We start from the raw sequence: 25801 nt of genomic DNA, 5'->3' as shown, positions 1-25801 counted from the left end.
TGCTGCAAGCATTTGTTTAGAAGCCTTCAGGAAGTCCTAAGTGAGCTGACTCAACTCCTGCACATGAAAAAGATGACATTTTTTTGACCTCTGAAATGTCTGTTTTCATGCCTGTAGCAGAATACAAGTGTCAAGCTGTGCAAGGGGCTCTGTAATCTGGGGGTTAGCAGGGTGAAGGAGTGTTAGCCATTGCTGTGTGACTGAAAGTATGTGACAGAAATAGAGGACTTAAAATTCCTACAGCTGAACTTCAACAGTTACCTGTCCCCTTTAAGTGAGATTCCCATAACAGTGGTTGTATAAAAGTACTTTGAGGATTAAATCACCAAAGTAGTCATCACATCCTGCTCAGAGCCAAGGTCACAACAGCAGTGGCACCTGTACAGTGCTATAGCAAAGCCTGCTGTGGCCAGGGGAGGATAACCAATGGGTTCTTCCTTACCAAGGTTTTCTACACCCTGTGGTGCGTTTTCCCTTTTATTTGTTCTTCAGTGGCTATTCTGTCTTCAGCTAATGAGCTTTCTTCTCCTGTGGTAGCCTTTTTAGGAGCTATGGAAGCTGTAGGCATTTTGACTCAGGCCCAGCACTGGAGTAGTAACTTCAGAAATTCTGTCCATCGTGATACTATTACTTTTATGAAGCAGTGGTATCTATCCTCTTCTTTGTCCACCTGTATAAAGGTTTCATGAGACTCTACATAGCTGGAATTCATATTTGATCTTTCCAGCTTATATCCAGACTGCTGTCATCATCTGTATTTTCCTGTGATTAGTGTTTCTAAAATACACTCTTCCTTTTTTGTTCTTCTCCAGACTTCTGCTTGTCTCCAGCCTAACTTCCTTCTCACTGTGTCCCCTGATAATTAATTCTTCCATGCCTGGAAGAATGGCATTCAACATGAAAAATGGAAATTTAATTGCACATCTCCATCACAGTCTCAGACCCTAGCTAGGTGTTGTATGCTGTCTTTAATTTATTTTCCTCGTTTACAAAATTTGGGCTCCTATCTTATTTTCCACATCAGTATTCTGTGCAGTCTCCCTTGCCAATGTTTCAGTCATCCATTCATGTCCTTTTCCAAATTCTGCCAGTTCTTCTTGCAGTTTTCTTTCAGTTTCCTGTGTGTACCACTTACCTTTGGCTTTTTGCTTTCAAAGCTTACAGTCCCTGCTCTCGTGTCATCTCTTCTTTTTTTGGAACATAGTTTTGTTGGTATCAGTGTTGTAAGTGTATAAAGCCATGCTATTTTATGACAGTCACGATCAAATAAAGTCAAAATTCTCCTGATGTTTCCCAACTTTTTATTGCTATGTATAATAAGTTCATGGACTCCTGATGTGACTACTCTTTCCTTGGACAGAGATACTTTAAAGGACACTGTAACTGTGTGACTCAAGGTAGAAGGATTAGTACTGGATTCTGCCAGGAGACACTGTAATACAAAACACTTCCGTAAAAACATTCATTGTCAAAAATTGATGAATCTTTGAGATGTGTTTTAAATCAAAATTAGAGGAATCCTTGTGTTTGCTGTTTAAATTCTGTTGCCTAATTGTGAGGTGATCAGTACTGGAATGACCTTTATATTCTTTATTTTTACAAGTATGACAGTACCTGTGTTGTGTGGTCCTTGTTTCACTTGATTGTAATGCAAAACCTTTTGAGTTAAGCATTAAGACAGTGGAAGTAAACAAACAGCTGATTTGTAGCCACGTACATGAGGATTATTGTATTTAAAATCTGAAGAGACACAGTATCTAAATGTGCCCCTTAAGTACCAGTGAATATCTTACTTCTGCAACAGGAAATCTCAATATGATGAGGTCATGTTAGCATGGGATAAATAGGTAGCTCAGGCTAAAGCTAAAACATGTACTAAAGTAGCATTTACCCTCTGTTTTTCCAATCATGTAGGTTTTCCCCTAAATCTTAATTTCTTCATTTACGTATTTATATATTACCAAAATGTCTGAATTGGCAAAACAGCATATTACCTTTATTCATAGGTGAGGTAATCTGTTGATTTGTTACCAATGCCTAACTGGTATAGCACGTCATGCTAGCTTTGCATGGAATAGCTAGATTTCAGGTGGGAAACAAGCTACTGAAACCTGAAAGCGTTCAGTATTAACTTTTAATATTAACTATTAACTTTTGCTCTAGAAATTGTAATAAATATGTTTATTTAAAATGATACATGGACAAGGGGAACAGAGTTGTGGAATTTTATCAAACAAACCTTTGAAAACATTTTAGTAAAAAAGTTTAACTCCTGTGATTCTACATTGTTGGTCATGACACTTCACTTGCATTTACACTGACTGCATTTCTTGTTGTTTTACAAAATAAAATCATCATGTCCATAATTCAGGATGCTTTTGAAACACAAAGCTACTGCAGATATCTAAAATATTTTAATTTCCAAACTAAACAAAACGCATCAGTTTGTCTATTTATGAGTATCCGTGACGTGTTGGTAACTCGGATATCTTGAGAAGAATACTAACTTTAAGAGAGCCAACGTACAAAACCAACAAGGCTTTTTCATTAACGGAACCTAATTAAGAAAGCAGTTCAGTGTTAGAGGATGCCTACATGAGAGCGTCTCAGACCCTCAGAGCCTGATCACGTTGCAGCTGTGTGGCAGGGTCCGGCCGTGGCACAGCTTTGTCCCCCAGGCATGTCCAGCTCCTGGAGCCCTGTGACTTGCCTTCTGGGGGCTGGCAGTACAGGGTACCAGCTGCTTTGTGTACTCAAGGTCGGTTTTGTTGTAGTGTTTTGGTTTTGTTTTTTTTCCTTGTGAGGTTGAAGTTGCCAGTTCTAAAGGAACTTTTAATTCAGTAAGAATTGAGGGAACTCCTCTGTTACCTGGCCTGATATTCCCACAGGGTCTCTTTTCAGAAGACTGTGTGTTTCAAGTCCTCACAGATCCTATCTCTGCCTTCTTGTGTATTTGTTGGTTAGTGCATTATGATCTGGCTTGCAATTTATGTAATAGTTCAAAGGCCTCTTGGATTTAGAAGGGTTATATTGTCTCAGTGAGTTCTTTATCACACACCATTTGCTTCTCTAAGAAAACAGTTCAGAGGAGACCTGAGACTGAACTGCACACATGAGGGATTTCTCTTTTTTATTTCCTTTAGGCACACTTCTCCATCCTCTTACTGTGGCATCTGGGCAAAGCTTATTTCCTTCTGTTTCTCCTGAGGCAACCCTATTTCCCCTTAGTCTAATTTCCCGATGTCTCCTGTAACAGCTTCCCTTAAATACATTTCCTTTAGCCACAAGGGCCATTGTTTTTACTGTTTCAAAAGAGTTTGGGAAAAATGTTACAGATGTATAGAAGGGGGCAAAGAACTGGCACAAACAGTTGCAGTTTTGGTTTGATCAGTCAGACATGTAGGTTAGGTGCAAAAATAAAGCTTTCTTCAAACAGCTGATTTTTAGTATGGGTTAAGACTTGTAAATCATTCTGTGTCTGCCAAGTAAAACATAGGAATTGGGCATTGTCAAAATAATTGCTTTTTCTAAGCATTTGCTTACTCTCTTTTGAATCTTGACTGTGCTGTATCTTTTGCATCTCTCCTTAAATATCTTTATAGAGAACAAAAATGTCTCCATTAGGATATTTCTCGAGAGGAGTTCATAGTTTAAGCCAGTGTTAAATGCTGCCTTATGTTAAAATGCAGCTCACATTAAATTCATACATGACTCATTGTGAAGTGTTTGGCTTTTTTTCTATATAAGCTAACATTAAAACACCCCCTTTTATTTCAGAAGAAATCCTTAAGGCAAGTTATTGGGGAGGAAAAAAGCAGAGTTGGTAGCAGAAGTGTTGGATTAGACACAGCTACTTCTCACCCTGTAGAAACTGGACAAGCACCTGATGAGTTTCATCTGTCTCCTTCTAAACAATGTTGGATCAAAGAGGCCTCCTCCCAGTATGGAGGCTTTCCCAGATTCAGTAGCAGTGATGGAGTATTAAGAGAACTGGATGATGGACAATTTGACCAGGAAGATGGAGTCACTCAGGTCACATGTATGTGATGAAGTAAGTAACTGCAACAGATGGACATGTACATAATTCACACAAATGTAAAACAAACCAAGTCCATGCTACTTTGAATGCATTGATATAATCCTATGACTTTTCCCAGACTCATTTTGTATTTTTGACTGTAGTAAGCCTACTGTAGTAATAATACTACTGCAAAATGCTTTGGCTTCCTGTCTCTCTTTGATAGAATAACTACCTGACTGGGTGCTCTGCTAACTTTTGTTCATCTTTTTTGACAAACAAGGAAGCAAATGCTGCAAAACAATGACAGTTTGTCTTCTGTAAGAAAGAAAGGAATGTGGATGTTTGGTGTTTTCCACAAGCTGAAAGTGTGTTTTGTTGTTGTTGTTTGTGTTTTGTTTTGTTTGTTTTTTTCCACAAGGGTATTGTAAATATTGGGGGGGGGGGGGAAGGACAAGAAAAATTAAATATCTCCATATTGTTAAGTTTTAATGAGATTTTCACTTTACTTGCTTTGTCTAAGCTCAGAAACCTAGAGAAATACAAGTCATATGCTAGACAGTTAATAATTTAAGCTGCATTCAGACCTGGTATGTACAGAAAACCTCTGGAGGCAGACAGTTGCTCCTGTAATACTATCTCAGCTCTGCGGCATTTACCAGGGTTCCATGTACACGTAAGCCAAAAGCTATCCCAGCATTCAGCTTTGTGTGTATATATACAAAAACTTACTCGTGAGGAAATGAAGAGCCTCTCGCCTTCCAAAAGGTAACTTGCATTCTATGAAAAAGTAGTTTGAGAAACTGTAAGAAGCACCAACAGCCAGGTGCAAAATGATACTAATAATATACAGGGGGGAGAAGTAGATAAAATGTAATATTAGATGAGAGACTTTTTACAAATATGTCGATGTATATGCAAAATAAAATTTCTGCTAATTGTGTATCACACTAGATGAATGATATCCAATTGCATCAAATAGCAGAAGCACTGTTCACAGGAAAGACTGAAGCTCTTTGGCTTCTGTCCTCACTGTGGGGAGGAGTTAAGACTGGCTTCTGGGAGAAGAGGCACGTACAGGAATTATTTTTATGGTGCTGTCTTGAAATTACATCTGGCAATAAATAGTTCAGCTTCCATCTAAGCTGATCTACTGCAGTAGCTGGGAAACAAAAGCCACAGGAAAAGACACTCTGCTTTTTTTTCTTTTTTCAGATCATTGTTGGTATTTCACATAAAATACTGTAACTTAGTTACTGTCTGTAAGAAGCTTTTACTAAGGGAAATTTCAAGTTTTAATTAAAAATGTAAATGAGAAGCATGAAGAAAATTGCATGATAAAGGTGATTGTAAATAAAAATGTATTTTTGAAGAAGTTCTAGAAGCAAAAACTTCTAAGTGCTTGTCACTCTCAAGCTAAGAAAATAACCTGATTCAGGTGAAAAATCAAGACAGAACTGAGCAAATGTATTCCCAGCCTTTCTCTCAAGGTTTGTGGTACAACATGCCATCAGACAGGTATCAAAATCACCTGCCTCTGGTGGCAGTGTTCCACCAGATGCCGTAGAAGTCTCTTTGCCCACACTGGGATGACGGCACCAGCACAGTGGGCACAGGAATGCAGTGACAGCAATGCCAGCAACTGACTCAGAGCACCTTCAGGATGAACAGAATGGGGGCAATTCAGCCTGCGAGCTCCAGGGCAGGGAGCCACGCAGAATGGACTCTGGCAGGAGCTGCTTCTTGCAATGAGCAAGAAATAGTTCATGAAAGAAAAAAAGTTGCACGTGCTGTGATAAGCAGAAGTAGCACGAAGCTTTGCTACTATTTCAATTTATTTTTACAGGGCCTTATCCACTTGTATGAGGTTTGATTGTTGTACTAGGGGCTTGAAAGGATGATGGCTTTGGAGTTGCTTCCCAGTTTCATGGTAAAAACTGTTGCAGGTTTGTTATTATTTTTTTCCTTTGGAAGAGCAATTCCTAACAACTGTTTGCAGCAGACTTTATCCCTCTCCTGTTCATCTTCACCAAACCCTGGTTCTGGAGACAACCTTTAAATTTATCTAATTTTCCTGTTGCACCTTGTTGGAAAGTGCAGCTTCTCTCTTCTCACATGAATTTCTTAAGAAAAATACCAGCAGTCTGGCAAAGTATTCCCTGCTCAATGGGAGGGTGCTAGCCAGGCGCTCCTCCCAGAGCCTGACCCAACCCCTGTCTTCTCACACAGCCCACTGAGTAGCAGTCATTCGATAGCAGGCATCTCCCCATGGTACTACAGATGGGGAAGAATTGATGAAAAGATACATCTGTCCCTGGCAGAAAGATAAGTAATTTCAGCATATTAAAAAAGGGACAACAGCTGGTCTTGTAAAACTTGGAATATAATGCTCTACTTCTAAAAATATTTGTCAGAAGTAATCAAAAGAAAAAAAAAACACTCTCACATGTGCAATTAATGGTGGTTCTGCATACAAGTCAAAGTTGTAGAAAGCAGCAAAAATTGGTCAAAAAACTAGGAACTCTGAATATTCCAAGTTAAAGCTTTTAATGTGTATAAGAGAAATTACCTTTTATAAAGTAGTATCACTGTTTAAGATAGTTAACAGCAGTAAATTGTAAAACAAAACCGAACTGCAAATACTTATATAACACATTATAATGTATAAAGTACTAAACTAAATGCAGTTACTCTTTCTAGAATGCATTTATTGGATAAAAAGGAATCATTTCACTTTTGAAATCTTTTCCAGGTAGCGAATTTTTCCAGGTAGCGAAAATGCAGAAAACTCAAAGCTAGCATCCAGACGTTTTTTAAAAAAGCTCTTCCCATATGATTAATGAAGTATAAAGTATAAACAAAGAAGATTCAATTTTTGCAACAAAGGTAGTCTGGATGTCCACAGGTACATTTTAGAATATTCCCACTTGAAGCTTTAAGAAATTTCTTTAAGAATTTTCTTAAATTGTAGGCCACGGAAAGGAATGTGGCTTTATTTCAGAGTTTCAGCTGTACTTTAGTCCTTGCTCTTGAATCTCAGTAGGTTTTGATTGTGTTGCAAGCTTCTGTAAATTTATTTCTAGTCTTTTTAATTTGGTGTAAATATGCTAAATTGCTTCCTTTAAACCCCTTTAGAAATGCCTGTTTAGGTAAGGACAGCTGGTTATTTTTTTAATGCCATTTGTTTTGCATACAGTACGTAAAGTTGTCCCTGCTGTACAAACACTAATCTAGAGTGTTTTCCTAGTTCTCTGTTGTCTTTCACCTCGCAGGGCTACATTTGGGCTCTGTACTGCACACAAACAAAATTTAATTCTTCACCTTGAAAAAAAAAATGACAACCTGGCAGGAGACAAGATAGAAATGTGTAAAGGGAGTGGCACGGAGAAGGTAGCAAAGGAATAAATTCTTCAGTATTCTAATTCAAGGGAATCATGGAAATGGTAAGTAGCAGATTTGAACCAAGTGAAGGTACTTATTTGGCTGGCTGTTAACTGCTTGCCACAGGATGTTGTATGTAAAACTACATGGATTTAAAAATCCTGAAAGGGAAAAAAAAAAAAAAGCTCTCTGAAAGTCACTGAACCAGACTGAAACTGTTGGAGACTATAAGCAGTGGTTTGACTGACTTGTGTGCGCATCCTGTTCCTTCTATTTCTTGTAAGGACCAGTTCTTCATCCTTGAGTTAGCTGGATTGAGCAGGACCATTGTGGGAGTGTAACTGAGAATGGTTTCTTGCTGCAAAACTTCTTTTAAAAAATCTGGGAGTAAATTGATTGCTCAGTCTGTGTGAAGACTGTACACAAACCATTTGACTTCATGCACTAGTTGAAGAGCACAGATTAAACAACCTGTCTTCCTAGGGCATGGATGTTGAAACAAATAGCTGAAAATGCTTTTAAAAGAAGTGATGCAAAATCTTCTCTTTCTTTGCCGTGAAAAATTCTGAAAACCAACTCATCTTATGTGGGAAAGAAAGAAGGGGAGGGTACATTTTGCATTGAGGGGGTTCTATTTAAAGCTATGTGTTTCAGTATGTTCTTAAACTGAAGCATTAAGTTATGACTCTACTAATCGTAAATTACTAGCAGCTCCTGTTAGCAAGCTTTTTTATATGCTCTTATTGCACACACACTCCTCATTTTACTCAAATGTATTTTACATACTTCATTATCTCAAGCCTTTTTATTGAATTGTGGCTCAAACTTTAAGCCTGGATGCATCCTCTGACCCAAAAAAAAAAAAAAGTACACTAATATCATGGCTTCATCTGCGAGTCTGAACTTCAATAGATGAGTCCCTCACCTGTATGTGACAACAAAAATACGACTATTAAAAAACAAAGATGGAAAGACATTAATGCTGTTCCCAATTATACGTCATCTTAAAGTGTTAGGACAGGAAATACTTTTAACAGTGTTTGCAAGCAGGAAGAAATAATCCACTATAAAAAAATCTTTGCCCTGCTCACACTTGTCACAGTTCATTTACATACCTGATCAGTTGTAATAAACTGCTGCTTAACCTCTGGCTTTGATCTATAAAGCACAATTTTCTTTTTGTAAAGCTAAGGTCTATATTTCTGATGGGAAGCTTCTCATCATTAAAAACACTTCTTAAATCGGTTATCAATATCCTTATTGTGTTTGTCTCATGCTGGCATTAAATTCTTTAGCTCAATGTGTACTTTCCTTCAATTATATTTTTGCAAGTCTTGTCTGTACATACATACATCACACAAGGCAAAGCTTGTTAGACTTTTAATCATCTATTAAAAGCTGATTAGTTTACTTTTATGTTATATATTAATGTTCTGTAAGTAATAAAAAAACAGGTCACTGTTCTGACAATTGGCTATGGTTTAATTTATAGAATACAAGTGTTAGGACAGAGGATTTTTAAAGCCAATTTCCTGTGTCAAAATTTAGATGAATGGTATGAATTTAAGTGGTGAATATTCTTTGGGTAATCGTAACTTGAGACAAAGTGGTTTAGAGAAACGGGGCTGATGACATGCTTGACGTTTTAAGCAGAAGCTTTGACAACATTAAGAGAATAAAAATCTCAGCAGCAAAATCACTGGGGCTGACTTGCAGCAAGATATGCTAAAGCAAGCATCAGGGCAAAAATAATGAGTTTTTTGACAATTAGCCTTTGCTTATGACATGCCATTCTACGTGACACATTGCCCATAACATGCTTGGAGTATTTGAAAGGCCCTCTTGTAGATCTCACCAACTCTCTAATTGTAGAACCAGCATTTTCTTAGTTGAGACATGTATGAATTTGAGGTCTGACCTTAAGGTGCTAATGAATATTGCATTTCTCTGCTTTTGAAAGAAGAAATAGAACCTCAGCACACCTTGTAGATGGGAGAGCACCGCATTTTGTCTTGGAACCATTCAGCTGCCTGTGTTTTTAGACGACTTGAAAAATGAGAATCACTTACCAAAATATAGCGGTCTGGATAAAGAAACAGTTTAATTTTAATTTTTTTTCCTTTTTTACAATATATTTCAAAGACAGTCGCCTTCCCTATTAAGTAGATTGTAAGTTAAATCTGTTCATGTATTTACTACACAAATCAATGGTTTGCTTAGGCAAAAGGAAGTTTTATGGTACCACTCAGGCACATGTGTGTACGCCGTACTCATGTAAACAACAGCAAGGGAAAATACAAGCAGTGTTTCACTTAGGCCTTATATAAAATCAATAGTAGAGCAAGTCAATTTTACAGTGCAAATCTGAATGAGAATAAACAGGATTAAAACTTCCAGAGTTTTGTTTTGAAGTGAAACTCCTAAAGCGTAAGAAGAAGAAGAGGTTTAAAATTTTAATGCAGTCCTGAGCACCACATATTCTTCAGTTTCGTAGAGGAGATGTAATTCGCAACACCAGTTACATGTTTTTGCCTGTCTCAGTCACTATGACCAGTATAAGCATGCAGCATGACCGTACTAAAGAACACACCATGAATGGTCCTACAGCAGACTGTAACAGAACTAAATAAATTGACTACTTCCAAAATATTCTCTCTCCTACCTGCAGTACAAGCTTCAAGATACCTATCAAAATCAAGTAATCTGGTCCATACAAGGCAAGTTATAGCTAACTGTATAGACAATAACTAAAGCTATGCTCACTCAGACATCTCATGCAATTACCCTGCTGACAGTTAAATAACAATGATAAACATGAGACACAAGAGCTGCTGAAGAACACAGCTGCTGAAGTACTTCAGAAGTTTAGTCTCTTTATTTTCTCATTGTTTTAAATTCCCTTTACATCCAGGTGGTACAGTTGCTTGAGGTGTGCTTGATTTGTATAAAGAAAAATAGAATTTAAGGCATGTTTAGTATATTATGAAAAAAGACTTAAAAATAGGTGAACTCCCTTCTGTCCAGGTAAGCATAACTTAACAAAGGGTAGTTTACAGAAACAACCTTGCTTGGCCTGTTCTGACCTGCTTAAAGAAATAGAAGAGGCCCCCGGCAACTTCCAAGAGAAACAACCAGCTACCTTTTTAAACAGATAAGCAAAACTCATTTAACATAAGAACTCTGCTAGTGCTTTTAGACCCTGCATTCATGCACACTTAGCAGTATGTCTCTGCTATATTAACACTAAAACATTTAATTCTATCATTCTAGACATAACAATTAAGCAGCACTCATGGAAATTGTCAGTTATTGCAAATCTGCAAAGAAAACTTGAAATAAACATCTAAAAGGGAGCAGAAGTAGTGTGAATCCAAATCTTTCTGTCAAAGAATATAATGCGGGTGAATTAAGAAAAACAAATTAACTTATGTTGAAAATATGATTAACTCCTGCAAGGAGTCAGGTTCAATTTTTCAAGTACTTAATGTTTTTACTAAAAATATAAGCAAATACTATGCTAGCGGGTTATGTAGTGTAATGTGAATATTTATGTGAGGTATAATTTGTAAGCCATTGCCATAAATATGTACAGGTATAAGCCATTGAGTTTTCTGCCACAGTTAGGCTGTAGAGAAGTCGTGGACTGGAGAACAGCAGAGGTCTGTTGTAGCAGGACAGAAACCACCCTCTGCTGTACACAAGCCTCCACTGGTAACAAAACAAAAAGTCCAGAAAGTATGTTAGACATATATCAAGAATATATACGTTCAACAGCATAGTAAAATTATCCTTTAGGTATTACTAATACTATAGATGCTATTATTGTTTGGATATACACATACAGGAATATGCACATCCAAAAGTAAATCTTCAAAGCTATCTTAAAAAAATAAAAGCTAAATTAGGGATAAGCTACACTGCAAAGAGCTTCCTGCAGAATTATATATTTAAGGTGATAATCTTTGAACTAGCATAGCTACTGCATTAAAAAATGGCTTGCTGTGTAATGTTAATCTTGCTTTTTTCCCCACCCAATCTGACACATCTTCAGGATTGTGATTCAATGATTGTTTAGCAGCAATTTTAAAGAACTGTAAATTCTTTTATTAACAAGCATTATAAACAGATACTACTACTTTTATTTAAAAACCATGAGTGCCACATTGATGAATATACAGCTCATGAATAACTTAAAGTATTTCCCATATTAAAAGGCAATGCACACAGCATACAAAAAGTATACTAAAAGCTATGAGGATACGTGATTGAAGTGTCTAAAATGATATATACAGTACATAATTAATGTTTTGTTTGTATTCGGTATAGACTTCTGTACTACCATCCCCATCATGCCTCACTCTCCCCTGCCACTGAGTTTTGCACTTCTTCTTCCAAAATGGGTACAATCAGGTTATCCTTGGACATCAGATTATACTTCATCACAAACTTAGTGAACCGATGACACAAGAAAGTTTCATTCTGGAGATGAAAAAAGGGGAGAAAATATATACAGAAGGAATATTTTAAGCAATTGAGGACAACATACCAAGGTAAACTGCTTATATGTAATTGCCCCACTGGATTTAAAAGTCTTAAAAACAGTAGTAATGCTTAAATGATAAATTTGTTACTTCTTTTAAAACTTTTCCTTTACTAATTGATTAACATACAATGAATCAAAACCCAAAGCTTAAGTCACAGCTCAATTTAACAGTACTTACACGAGAATATATTAAAATATCAGTGTTGTCCTGATCTACTCCAGAAGAGAACTTGAAGGTATTGTGAAACACCTTCAGCATATACTATTCCCAACAGAACAGGGCACAACCATTCCACAGCTGTTACAGCAACCTGAAGTGGCACTTGACAAGTGTTTCCTTTTACATCCAGTTACATCCCTAATCTCCTTTCTAGTTATCAATTTCTGCTTTTCAGTAAAAACAACTAACCTTGGATGTTACTGGAGGTGCACAAAGTACCACCAGTTTATTTGCTTCTTTGCAGTTGTACAATTACAATCCTTTAACTGGCGTGTAACACATACCATCAGGACACACATACATGTAAGCTGTAATACCTATACAAAGTGCTTGAATACATTCAGGATTTTTTTCTTAATGTGTTGCCTGTATAAAAACAACTAAATTCTATCCCTTCCAAGTAAGAGAAAGGATAATCAACTGAATAAATTCACTATATAAATGAATTTTAATTTATATATATGCATACGCAAATAAGCCTTTAAAGTTAAGACTAAGTTACAGCACGGAATTTCAGTTCTTAAAAGCGTCATCCACTACAATCAATACTTTACTTGGGTGCAGATTTTCAGGTAGCAATAAACAAAGTGTATAATACAATTATATCACAGCTGTAACTTCAGTAAATGCCTTCACTCAAGAAGTAATTGAACTATTAAACTACTTACTTCATATTCATCAAATATCTGCCGATGATGAAAATAAGCATGTGAAAATATTCTGTAAATCCTTCGGCACACTGATCCTAATTTGGCTACAGAAGATTCCTTTATGCTAACCCTGTAAGCACCAGGAAAGAGGTTACCAGGAGAGATCTATTAAAATGACTGACTAAATACACATTGACAGGAATTCTGATTGCTAAACTGTACTGTCAAATTACATATGACATTAAGACTGATGTTTTGCAGGCATCTGTCTGCAACTGCTTGTTTTTGCAAGAATAACACAAATGTTGCTGCATTCTGTACATTTTAAAATTGCCCCAGCTACAATAAAAAAGAAATAGCTTTTCCTGTAATATACAAATATCATCAGTTATTCTGGTGAGGGCTGGATTTCTGGTACTGATGAGCAAAGGGAAAGACTTCCAGCTGTACCTCCTCACCAATACAGGATTCACCATTTTGACTTCCCTTTTTAGGTTTCTATCATCCCACACGTGGGCTGTGTCTTGAATACACTCAGTCTGTCTTCTGTGCTTACTGATGTCCTGCATTAGGGTGATGTTAGTTTCTGGAGATTTTCAGTGGAGCAGTGTTCAAGCCCTTTGAGTCACTGCATCCCTCCAAAGGCCATCCTGTTACTTAGATTGGCACTACTCTAATGGAAGCCCCACAGTAACACTGACAGATAATAGGAAAAGAAACATTTCCCATCTAAAAAGCACCCATCAGCTCCGATAAGTGGCAGACTGTTTCAACAGGCAGGAATTCTTCCTTGGCTTACCAGTGACAGTAGCTGCACTAGCACCACTGACACATTCTGTAGGATTTCTGATCGTTTCAGTAGTAGTCCATGAAGAACATGTAACACATTTCTATGTGGTTGCTAAGCAAGACTTTAGGTGCCATCTGCTCCCCCCACCTCTCCTTCCAAAAGAAAGCATTTTACCTGCTGGGGAAATATTTATTGCTATTCAGAAGACATGCAGCTCCATCAAGTGTGTGTCTGGTGTAATCGATAGCAGGACACTACAAAACACAGAGTGAACAAGCACATGCATGAGTGCGTGCATGATATTATCATGAAACACGTTTAAAGAAAAATGTTTTAATTCTGTTTCCTGATCACTAGCCATTTCTACTTCAGAAGTTTCATGTAGCTTCTCTGAAGGTCCAACTACATTTCCTCCTATTGCTTCTCTGTTTTATAACCCATGTCAATTATTTCAAGAGAAAAGTTACTATGGAAATTTGATCACGTACACGAGTAGTGAATTTTATGCATCTCCTTAAGTAATACCATATAATAAGAATACATATTGGAAGTACACTAGCATTATGTCACAGGTCACTTGCTTTCCACATTGTCAAGTTGCCAGAGCGTTTCTTTTACAGCTTAAATTAATACCCTAAAAAAATAATTAAAAAAAAAAATGACCCTAAGTATACCTTGTTAAAAGAAAGTCAAGATGAACTAGGACAGGCAGAAACCGGTCAGGAATGTCTGCTAGTTTTGTTGTCCCCTAGTTGCAGGAAAATGACTTCTTGGTTGTACATTTTTGTCAGCAGTCTCTCAGAGTTGCATCACCCACTGTCTGACCACGGGGTGATCGCTATTATCAATGTGGAAAACTGCAGGCGAAGGATGTGTTCAGAGATAAACCAGTATTACCTCCTCTTCTCACTGACTGGGAACCAGAGCTGGATGAAACGCAGTCTGTGCTGCTGTAAAAAGCAGCTCTTTCCTACCTCATCCCATACTTCTGTAAACACACTAACAAATAGGAAAGAAGGAAACCTCAAGTGATTATTCCTAACGCAGACATAAGCTCTCAATTTGACTAAAAGGACAACTCTAATGGCCTCCCCAAAAACACAGGAGCTGCGGAAGAAAATCTTATGCCAGTCGGGGCACTTTTACAAAATACATCCATACCTCTTTGGGAGTTTTATGAGCTGCACAAAGAAAAATCCATTGTTCAGTTGCTGTCATCTGAGTACATGTGTCTGGATGACATTCACTCTGTTAAAACAATTGTTTGGTTATGAAATCACCCAACAGCAACAATCTGATGGTTTTCTGAAATCACTTTCTTGCCCTGTCTACCACCAAAGAGTTACTTGCCAGAAGCCTTTAAAACACTAAAAAACTTACCTGAAACCACTGCCTAAGTTTTTAATTTAATAATAGTAAAGCTCTACAAACTCTGCAGCTTATGTACAAGAAGAGTCTCTTCCCTGACACGATATAAAAATATCAAGAAAATAATTACCTGAAGCTTGACAGCTAGTCCATTGAGCTCAAGGCAGAATTGTCTAAAAAAAGAATTTGAACACAGCAGCATCAAAATCAAGCAATTTGATTTCGCACTGGAAACACTGGATACAAGACAAAATGAAACATTCTGGTCTTCTTCACAGATCTCTAAAGATGTTTTGTAATTATTGCTTTTAAACTAGAAAAAATAACTTAAAGAAAAACATACCTAAAGAATATCATCACATAATTTCAGCTAGTAAGACACCTGAAAAGGCAGATGTGCCTTTTAATTAACACACTCTAAAAGGACTACTCATTGAGAGATAGAGAATGCATAGCTTTTTACTTAACAAAACAATTACATTTTAATTCTTATCTGATAGTAGAGGCTAAGCTTAACAAACAATTTAGTGGAGGCATTTAAGCTTTGTTAGGTAAGAAATGCTATTTCACAAACAAAGATCCAAAAAAAAAAAAAATTAACACTTCAAGAAAATCAATTTCTTAAGAGTGTGAATTTTAAATTCATATAGATTAATCACTCCATCCTTCTAAGATATACTTCCTCCAAATCAAAGTACCTAAAGTCCCACCAAAGAACAGGACTTCCAGATACTCTGTTTCCACTAGAATGTACCTGGAAGTACATTTTTTAACTTAGGGAATTCAGTAACACCACCAAACTACAAGAGATAACTGAATAAACTTTACAGAAGTGCTAAGAATTTAGAGAAATCACTTCTATGAATCTACTGTGATTTTCAATGTACATGAGACAACAAAGGAAATTCTTAAAATGTGTCTTTTGCCATTGTACATGTACGCTTTTTTCCTTTTTTGAGGAAATATCTATTGGAAATATTATCAGAGAAGACAAAAAAAAGAAAAAAAGAAAAAAAAAAAGAAAATGAGAGGCAGAAGATCATGACCTATACATCTAGGATGAGAACTATTTCTGAAAATACATTTGATAAAGTTAGAAGATAAGCTTAATAAGAAAAATAATCAGTGGAGATGAAGAACTGATGATTCTAGGAGAAAGTCATGTGGAAATTCATGACTCTATTTTCATATTCCAAGTATGCCAGAATAATTTTTGAAGTGAAGTACAATCATTTTATTTAAAAAAATGCTGCATCAGAGAGCATTATACATCTTTAGAAAAAAACAAGGAATTCAGAAAACAATACAACACAAAATTATCAAAATATTTTGTAGTAGAAATATCACATTTCATTTAAGTTACTTTTAACCTGTCATATTCCAGAAAAGAAAATCAGTACCACTATCAATATACAAAACTTGGTATCAGAACACTACATTGATGAAGATGGATTCTTACCTTAAATGTTCATACTTCCACACACCTTCATCCTGGCCTTCAGGAGGTTCAAGGATCTTATCAATGTTGGAACAGTCTGCCCTTATGTTTTGCTGAATATACTAGGGGGGGGGATGGACAATAAGATCTTCTTGTAATTATAGTATGTACTTAGGACTTCACTGCATCTTTAAGAGACTTTTTCCCAGAGATGAAAAAGTCATTTTCCTTTTTATTTAAGAAGTGATTGATAGTCTAAAAAGTTAAGAAGTTCATGGGTGGAGTAAGGCAACTGGTATAAAAAAAAAAGAATACTAGATCTGAAAAAAATCTTGTTCTGAATTAAAAAAGGTAAAATAATGGGTAAATTGCATAGCTTTTTTACAAAATCCTTCTCAAACAAAAGAACCCCTTGGGAAATCCCACCATTTCCTTATATCTGATCTGTTTAAATCATACATGAGAATTCTAGCTATTTCTTCATATCCAATTAATAATTACATTTATTTATGTAAGTTGCTTATGAAACTCACTCTTGTGCAGCAACACTAAGCAGACAAATGGCATGCCACATTCCCTGTTGTTTTTAACCAGTAAAATACAAAATTTGGGAACCTGAACTTAAAAAACAAGAGTACCTGCTGAACAGCTAATGTACTATCCATTTCTTCAAAGGATTCATCAGGCCAATTGTAGAAATCCTGTTAAAAGAAGTTTAAACCAAGTTAACAAAAATACAGGGAGAGAAATAAAAGCACAAACTAACAGTACGCTTAAATACGCAGGAAAATAGATGTAGAATTAGTTTATACAATTCCAGGAAGCAGCATCTTAACAGAAGCAGCAGACAAACTTGGCAAGAACAGGGTGAAATGGCACTTATGCTCCTCAAGTCGCAATATGAGAACATCTTGAAATCAAATTACAACTTGATCTGGCATACCATAAACTTCCTCTCTTCCACGCATCTTGTTCTAAGAGCTATGCAGCCTGTCTTAGATGAAATATTTGCATACGGTGCTGACCCGATCATGTAAGAATGGGGAAGAGAAGAGGTCTTTAGAGAGAACCATTATACAATCAATAGTGAATTAAAATCCTGGTGATAATATTCTTGTAATAATACACCATTGGAAACGCCTTCTCTAACCTGAGGAAACACAACACAGCGCTGACCCAGCACAGCTCTACCTGCTGCCGGCACACAGAGCAGCTTCCACTGGCACACAGAGCAGCTACCTGGGCATGGCAGCCACAACGACGAGCTAAACACGGCCACAGAACAACGCGATCGCATCCATTTCTTTCTCTTTTCCACAGATTTCTCCAACCAGCGCAGGCTTCTGTCACCTTCTGCCACAGCCAGCCCCGTGCTGTGAGCGCCCCGGGGCGCCCCACAGCCCTGCCCGCGGCCCCTGGCCCTGCTGGGGGGCCTCCCCCTGCCCGGCCCGGGGCTGCGACGCGGCGGGGAAGGGAAGGGAAGGGAAGGGAAGGGAAGGGAAGGGAAGGGAAGGGAAGGGAAGGGAAGGGAAGGGAAGGGAAGGGAGCGGCGTTTGCTCACGCAGCGCTCCTGACACGGGGCCTCCGCGGCCGCGACCCCCGCCCCGCAGGGCCTCGCCCCCGCCCGGGGCACGGCACCGCGCCCCCCCGGGCCCGCCCTTCGGGGCCGCCGCAAGGCCCAGGGGAGCGGCGGCGGCGGCCTCCTGCCGCGGGCCTGGGCCCGGCCGCGGGGCTCGGGGCGGCCCCGCCGCGCCAGGCCAGGCCCCGCCGGCCGCCCGGGCCCCGCGCCTCGGCGGCGGCGCTGCCGGCCCCGACCCCGGCCCCGGCCCCGGCCCCGGCCCCCCGCGGCTCACCTGGGCCTTGGTGCCCGGCCTGTTCCGCCTCAGCACGGCCGTGCCCTCCGCCATGACCATAGTGACAGCGCCGCCAGGACCCGGATGCGGCAGCGCCGGGCGGGGCGGAGCGGGGCGGTAACGGCGCAGGGGAAGGGAGGGACGGAGGGAGGGAGGCGGGGAGGGCCCGCGGGCCTCGCGAGAGGCGGCGGCGGCGGGGACGGGCGGCCCTCGGCCGGCGCCACAAGATGGCGGCTTGGCGCCTCAGCGCCACCTCAGCGCCCCCTCAGCGCCACCTCAGCGCCCCCGGGCCTCGCCCGCCGCCCGGCCCGTCACCTCCGCTGGAGGATAAGAGAAAAAATAAAAGCGGAAAGATGGCCAGTTTTGGAGAATAAGCGGTAGGGAGGAACAGGGAATAGGCAAGGAAGGGTGAATGGCTGCACAGCGATGAGAAACAGGGAATTGTCAATCCCTGGCTAAGCCCGTGTCGCAGCCTCGTGCAGGGGGCACCCCTCGCTGTGGGCCGCTGAGGGCAGGTTGTGCTCGTTACTCGTTTACCTGGAGAGCTACAGGTCGGCATTCCTGCCCCCGGCGTGCTGGGTGTGCCGGTCACACGGGGAAACTCAGCACTTCCAAGGTTAATAAACCACGAAAAGGTTAACATTGGGAGAAATTGGCGCATCAGGATGAAGGATGTAAATGTCGTGTTACCACATCAGGTCTGCTGTGATCCAACATTAACTTTTTAATGAGATTGGTTTATAATTAGCCAGTCCAGAAATAAAGGCAATGCTGGTGGTTTCAGTCCCTTATAACACAGCGTTGTGTTGGTTTTTAACCAGCTCCAAGGTTAAACTGGTATCTAAAGCACAGAGGAGTGGGGAGATTTGACATTTTCATTTGTCCCTGACTTTTACTTCATGGACATCTTGCTTCTGAAACACAAACAAATCTGGCTGAGAATGTTGGTGTGTTGGCTCAGTCTGAAACTCGCTCAGTTTTACAGAAAAAGGAAGGAAATCTGCAGTGCTTCTTGGGCAGTTGGTAGCTGTAGGTCTTTTGTTGCCCCTTAGTAATTACCTTGTTATTTCTGGAAGATGCTTCTTATGTTTTCAAGTGGGTTTTAAATAAAATCTGATAGTCATCAGTATTTTCACTTTTTTTTTCCTATTTTTTTTACCAGGTCCATATTGTCTTATCCCCTTCGTGAGTAAAAAGCGGAATATTTGGCCAAGATCATCTCATTCCTGTGCTGTTAGGGACCTGACTTTCCTTTCTAGGCCTTCTACCAGCATGTGTGAGTTCCATCCTTTTCTTACCGTGGCAGGGTAACACGACGAGGACAGTAAAGGCTTTCTGAAAATTCTATTGCTGCTGCTAGTGGAACCTTTTCCCAGAAGGGAACTACGAAAAGTAGGTGGAGCCTGCTTTGTTCTTATGCTTCAGACAGCTGGGAAGAACTGGATTCCCACCAAAAAGCAAATACGGCAGCATGTAACATTTTTGCCACAAATTGGCAAATAATCTATAATGGAAATAATCTAGAAAACAGCAGAATAAAGTCTAAATTCTCACAGGGAAAATGCAGTAGTGAAAGAGCATTTATGATTCATACTGTCCTCCCCTCTAAAGCCTAGGGACATAGGGATATAAAATCTGGTATGCAGCCAGGAACTTAAAAGGCAGTGATGGCAGAGGATCACCTTGGCAATGTTCTAAGTTCCCCTGTCCTTGCTTGTAATGATAGCCTTATGGTGCAAGAATAAAATGTTCCATCAGACGCTCAGGCATGTCCTCCACTTAACTAGGCAGAATTTTTTCTTCCATCCACATATTTCTTATTCCTATGAAATGTCTCAAGAAAATGTGACATTGTTTTTAAACAGATTAAAGCAGCTCCTCATAAACAAGAACTGTAAACTTCCCAGTGCTGCTTGCTGTGAGTGGGAATCTGACATAAAGTGTCTTTAAAAGACAGCATTTAAATTAAGCTGAAGCGTTAGGCTTAAACTTTTGCCTGTTGGATGTTCCTTCCTAGTGCATCATTTTCTCATCAAGATGTTACCTGGTTTCCGTAAGCTAAGCTGTAAACATATTACGCACCTTCCCCACCTCGCTGTGCCTACAGCAGAACACCTACCTTATCAGGGAAGATAAACGCATGCTTGCTGTAGTGGAAGATAATTCTTTTCAATGAGTTTGTTTCATTATGCAATGAATTGTCTGTTAACAGAGGGGAACAAGACAACAGCCCAGAGCATCAAACTTAGCTCCATGCTGGGTGGTAACTGGCATCTACAGGAGCAACAAATCAGCTCTATGAAGTTTATCTGGGGAAGAAAGAAGGGAGCCTTAACTGCCCCAGCAGAAAATTATTGCTTTAGAATACATCAAAATCAAGTCATTGTCCCCCTGCAACCAGCTGCAGGTCTGAGAAGTATTTTTTATTTCAGGCATTTCTGGTTATCTCCAGAAGAAAACAAAGCAGCTCACAGTTTATCTAGCAACGTTGATTTCATAATGGCTTGAATTTAATGTGAAAGAATTGACTTAACTATTATTAGTTTCAGTAGCTGAAGGTCCTATAGGGATTTATTTCACGTAAGATTACACAAAAGCCTTTTAGGACGGCACATGTTCTCAAATGGTGCTAGATCAACATAGACTGACTCTGAAGGCATTGTTAGGAGCAGTATAAAGTTCAGATCTGTTCAGTCACGTGCAAATAATCCTTTCCCAAGGCAAAACAGGGTGGTTAAAAGTATGTAAATGTGATTGCTTCAGCATTACTTGAGTAAATATCTTACTCTTTAAGAAGGCTGCACTAAGGATAAATGAAGTGTAACTTGGCAAATACACTGTCAGCGCTCTGTAAGTTGTGGGACAGGTGGAAAGATCTGGTTTGAGATAAAGCAAATTGCTTCACGAATTGCTACATTAAGATCAGCACCAGCTCAAATTCCATCAATTAACTTATATAGGAAAGTTACTCTCTTTCTACCTGTAAAGTGTTAGAATTCCTACTACAGGCATCACCTGTAACAAGCTCTGTGCACAGTGTTTTGCAGCAGGCTGTTTGTGGCAGGGTTGTTTGCTTTATCTTGCTATGTACCAAACACCTGTCATCTACTGCTAGACGATGATGGAAGTGAAGTTAAAAACTGTCTGTTACTTAAGATAAAGCTCAATGTGTCCCAAAGCTAGCTGAAACAGTTTCCATCACTTTATCTGCAATAACACTTCTAAAGTAGTCCCACAACTTTAGGCAAGCTTATTGAAAGTAATGTATTACAACAACTGAAATCTTTCAAGAAAGTAGCTCAAGACATTACACAGCTGAGGCTCAGTTTCACAGAGCAGTAGCAGAAACTGAGACAGAAGCAGAACAGTTTCAAGAAATTTATTGTAAAGGCCTTTACAGTCTCAGTACACAGATAAGGATATAAAAATGTTGTCATTTGGAATAATTAAGGCTGGTTGGTGGTCACCTGCATTTCACTGTTCAATGGAACTCAAGAAAGAGCAAGCGACTTCTGACTGCACACACTTTTATTTGTGTTCCATCATTACAGTGAGATCACAAGTTATTTCAGAGAGTCAATGCCTGCATATTATAAAATAAAGGACATTATTTACATGATGAAAGAAAGGATTTCAGTATTTTAGTGGAATGGATGACTGCTACTGCAACCAACTTCAGTCCAGGTACTTCCCAAGGATGTCACCATCTCTAAACAAGTAGTAGTCCTGCAAGTAAAAGAAACATTACTTGTCACGTGGGTTGTTTTATCACTTGTTTTGCAGATAACCATCTGTTTTTTTTAAGTCAGGGCTACTGTATATCATGAAGTACAAAATCAAAGTGACCTAAGACTTGCTCTACCTGTTGACTTCAGCGAAAGATTTTTGTTCATAGGACACAGTTTGGGCAGGCCATCAAGTTACTGTTTTTAGTAGGAGGAAGAACAAGCACGGTCACAGGACAATTCTGTAAGCTTTCCCTGTCAAAAGCAAGGATACCCCCAGTAATTTCAAATCACTTTTGGCTTCTCACTGATATGGGCTCAGCATATGAAGTCACCTCACCCACCCAACAAAGATAAGGCCAGATGTTTCTTTGCTTACTTTCTTTTAAACTGGATGGAAGTACCAAGTACTACAGGTACAAGAATGTAACTTGATTCAACCACTTTAATACCAACGGCATCTACCGAACGCAGCTAATCCCATTAAATAACTACTAAAGTATTTATTACTGACAATGTGACATTTGGGAACCAGCTTAATGTGCTTTCACGACATTGGGAAACCTACCTTATCTTCTAGTACAATCTTTGTACCACCATATTCTGGTAACAAAACCTTTTCACCAACTTTAACGCTCACTGGATGTATCTCACCATCCTGAAACAAACAAAAAAATTTATCCATATTGCAATGATCTACCCACAAAAAGCATTCAAGATACCACACTAACTCTACATTTTATTTGTAGAGTGGAACTAGAACACAATTTTATCCGTAGAGTTTCTTTCTTTCTAAAAGGGACAGAGAAAGTCCATTTTCATATTCTAAAACCACGGCCAATTTTTCGAAGTGCCACTTACAAGTACTTTACCGTGTTGAGCGCTGAAAAGTTACTCAAAGTAACACTGGCAAATCTATATCCTTTTTAGAACCATGTGATAAAGTTAAGTATCAACACATTAGTCAAATATTAGCATCATTTCACAATATGAATTTTTTTGAAGAGAGACAAAAAAAGCACGGTATCTATAGAGGACTCACAATTAAGGAAGCCCAAGTCAACATGCCCAAGTTAAATTTTAACCTGTTTTCTACCATTGGTACTAAATAAACACTGCTTTGGTGGGGAAAAAAATTTCCAATGCTGAAGCCTGTTGCCACAGGCATTTCAAGACTGTGAAATGAAATTAAGACTGCCTTTTTTTAAGATCCCAGATGAGCAATCAACATGGCAAGTTTATGAAAGCTGATTTACCATTTCAATTCATTCCTGATTTTTTTTTCTAGTGACCACCTTTAGAGACCATGATTGTTTGCACAGCACAAGCCAGTGAACACCACGTTCTGCAAATCCACCCTGCTCATGAGCCACGTAACTTTAGGCATGTAATCATTTGAACAAAAAAAGACTACCCCAGGCAAAGCATTGAAGGATTGAAGCAATAAAGAGAAGACATCCCCCAAAACACTCAATATTAGAAGTCACTATTGTTTAAGGATGCTTGTAAATGTCAACAAATAATATTAAGTTTCCAAAGGCAAGTATTTTCCATTTTATAAATGATGAAAGAAAGACTGGAATTCAAGGTCAGAGCCAGCAGGGGAACTTGGGATTTCTACCTCCTCTTTGAATTTGCACTTCGAACTTCAGGCATTAACCTCATCCATTTTTGTCAGATATCTTAAAACTTGCGCTGCAACCACCCCTTTCCCACTACATTTTTCCAGCTGCTGCGAACACCCAGATGTTTCAGGATATTTACCTTTCCTCTGGCTCCCGATCCAACTGCCACTACTGTTGCTTGTAGCACTTTCCCTTGAGCTTTTTCTGGAATCATGATTCCTCCTTTGGTTACAGTTTCAGCTGCACATCGTTCTACCAGAACACGATCAAACAGGGGAAGGAACTTCCTAAATGCTTTTCCTGCCTGTGGAAATAATTGTACATTAGAAAAGTAAAAACATTCCAGCAAAATTGCAATTAAAAGGTTTTTAAAACCACAGCTTTCTCTTTTGAGAGAGACCACAAGTTTAGAAATCTGATGAGCATTTAGTTTTAAGTGGCAAACACACACCACCTTTGATTGCATCAGACATCGATGGAGAAATGAGGAAGGCTGTTAGAGCTGTCCCACATCGCAAGGAAAAAGCAGCAGCCTCTCGAGCAGCCTTCAGGGGCACATATTGGGCAACGTTTGCACTTGAGCCATACAAAGCTCCTGGTCCAGGTGAGGGAACAAACCACCACCAGGTGGAGCAGCCACCTCACGTGGCTGCAAGCACCATGCGCTCTTAATCCTATGAACAGTTAGTTACTATAGTTCGTGAGCACAGTTAGAAAACCTATTTTTAAATTCACACACAGATTTAATGAAGATTAAGGACTTCTTAGGACAGTTGCATTCTTGTTCGTTGTAGTGGAGTCTTCTACAATAAAGTTAAAGTCTGGCCAGGCTCCCCGTGTTAGTCTTTTTCAGGTAACTTCAAGACTTAGCATTTCACACGATGTGATACAACTTCTTTAGTCTGAAGTCTGAAGCAAGAGCGCGGTTATTTGGATTGATTTCTACGAATGAACTGTAACTTCACAAAAACATTTAGATTTATACCCCTAGGAACAGGGAAACAGGCACGTTCCTACCTTGACTGCTTTTCCTTCATGTAGAATAATCATTATCTGCCTCTACTTCAGGGTTAATTGCTTTTTAAAGGAGTTTGCTGTGACTGGTTGCACAAACACAAGGACAGAATCCCACTGAGCAGGGGTCAGGGAGAAGGAACTTGTTCTGATTTCGGTGGAAAGCTATGGAGCCGTGCCAGGTCACGTGCAGACGGTGCTCCAGGAGACAGGGACCCAGGGCTCACAGGGAGCACGCTTATGGAAGCCACTAGAAGCCAGGGCCTGGCGTCCACGTGCCCCTCGGGGACACTCACCCGTACGTGCACACGAGCTTTAAAAATAGGTTCAGCTAAAGGCAGGGAAACAGCATGAAAGCTGCCTCCCTCACGAAGATGGCTGGTACCACCAGAAAGATAAAAAAGAAAAGATGCAAAGAGCTGCCAATTGCGATCGGTTTTGTTCTATAGAGTTAATATTGCTGATTTTTTTTGAAGGGACATTCAGCGTTTGGCTGAAACGAGCAGTTGGACGCAAGGACACTGCCATTTGATGCTAAGCCCTACGGAACGGCCCCTCCTTGCTCCCAGAGCCACCAGCGCGAAGCGTGAGCGCCAGAGCAAGGCCGGCCCTGCCCTGCCCCGCTTCTCCTTCAGCAGGAGGCGCGGGCAGGAGGCGCTCACACGAGGCAGCGGATGCCTGACCGGGCGCGGCACCGGGGCCCCCGCAGCTCCCCCGCAAGGACTCCGCGACCTTGCGGCCCCCCCTCCCGCAGCGCCCGGCACACGGGGGGCCGCGGGCAGCGCCAGCACCCCCAGGGCCCCGCGGGCGGCTCCCTCCCCCCGCGCCCCTTCCCCCCGCAGCCGCCCCCGTCCCGCTCTCACCATGCTGCCGCCGCCCCGAGCGCCCCGTGCCCGCCGCAGAAGGGCAGCGTCTGCGCATGCGCCACCGGCGGCCCAGCCCCGGGGCGGGGCCCGGCCCTGCCGCCGCCGTTGCCGCTGCCTCCGCCGCTGCCGCGCTCCCCGCCCCGCCCCGCCCCCGCGCCCCGCTGGCTGGCGGCCGCCTCGGGGGCCCCGCGGTGCCCGGCGGCGAGGCGGAGCCGCCCCCTGACCCCGGGCGGGCGCGCGCGTTCCAGAACGTTCTGGAAGCGCCGGGCCCCGCAACCTGCACTCGGCGCGCCGGGCGGGCTGCGCGCAT

The 25801-nt window shown here is 40.4% G+C and overlaps 2 protein-coding genes across 10 annotated transcripts in view; one reads left to right on the top strand and one right to left on the bottom strand.

Annotated features, from left to right (window-relative positions):
• The window catches only part of RFTN2 (raftlin family member 2), a 29000-nt gene extending 24783 nt beyond the window's left edge, over positions 1-4217 (top strand). For 2 of the 4 annotated variants that reach the window (XM_021274004.4, XM_072040596.1), the window contains exon 9: positions 3781-4217. In XM_021274004.4, the coding sequence (XP_021129679.3) occupies positions 3781-4047 (267 nt within the window). In that variant the 3' untranslated portion in view covers positions 4048-4217. The other 2 variants (XM_005021882.6, XM_021274006.4) reach the window with 2 other exon arrangements.
• Positions 4218-9475: 5258 nt separating this feature from the next.
• Positions 9476-25772, bottom strand: LOC101799563 (MOB-like protein phocein). Of its 6 annotated transcripts, XM_072040623.1 has the most exons (9): positions 24629-25044; positions 23751-23915; positions 17047-17109; positions 16430-16530; positions 15101-15143; positions 14764-14850; positions 13777-13856; positions 12831-12942; positions 9476-11878 (listed from the first exon to the last, which is right to left on the bottom strand). In XM_072040623.1, exons 1-9 carry the CDS (start codon positions 24659-24661, stop codon positions 11747-11749), a joined length of 816 nt encoding a protein of 271 aa, XP_071896724.1. In that variant the 5' UTR covers positions 24662-25044; the 3' UTR covers positions 9476-11746. The 6 variants fall into 6 exon arrangements, with proteins under 6 accessions (XP_071896724.1, XP_071896723.1, XP_027317581.1 ...); XM_072040622.1 differs by lacking the exons at positions 23751-23915; positions 24629-25044 and adding an exon at positions 18799-18950; XM_027461780.3 differs by lacking the exons at positions 23751-23915; positions 24629-25044 and adding an exon at positions 18262-18416.
• Positions 25773-25801: the final 29 nt, after the last annotated feature.

This window comes from Anas platyrhynchos, chromosome 7 (genome assembly GCF_047663525.1).
Source record: "Anas platyrhynchos isolate ZD024472 breed Pekin duck chromosome 7, IASCAAS_PekinDuck_T2T, whole genome shotgun sequence".
NCBI classification, from domain to species: domain Eukaryota; kingdom Metazoa; phylum Chordata; class Aves; order Anseriformes; family Anatidae; genus Anas; species Anas platyrhynchos.
This window is presented reverse-complemented; position numbering and strand designations above follow the sequence as displayed.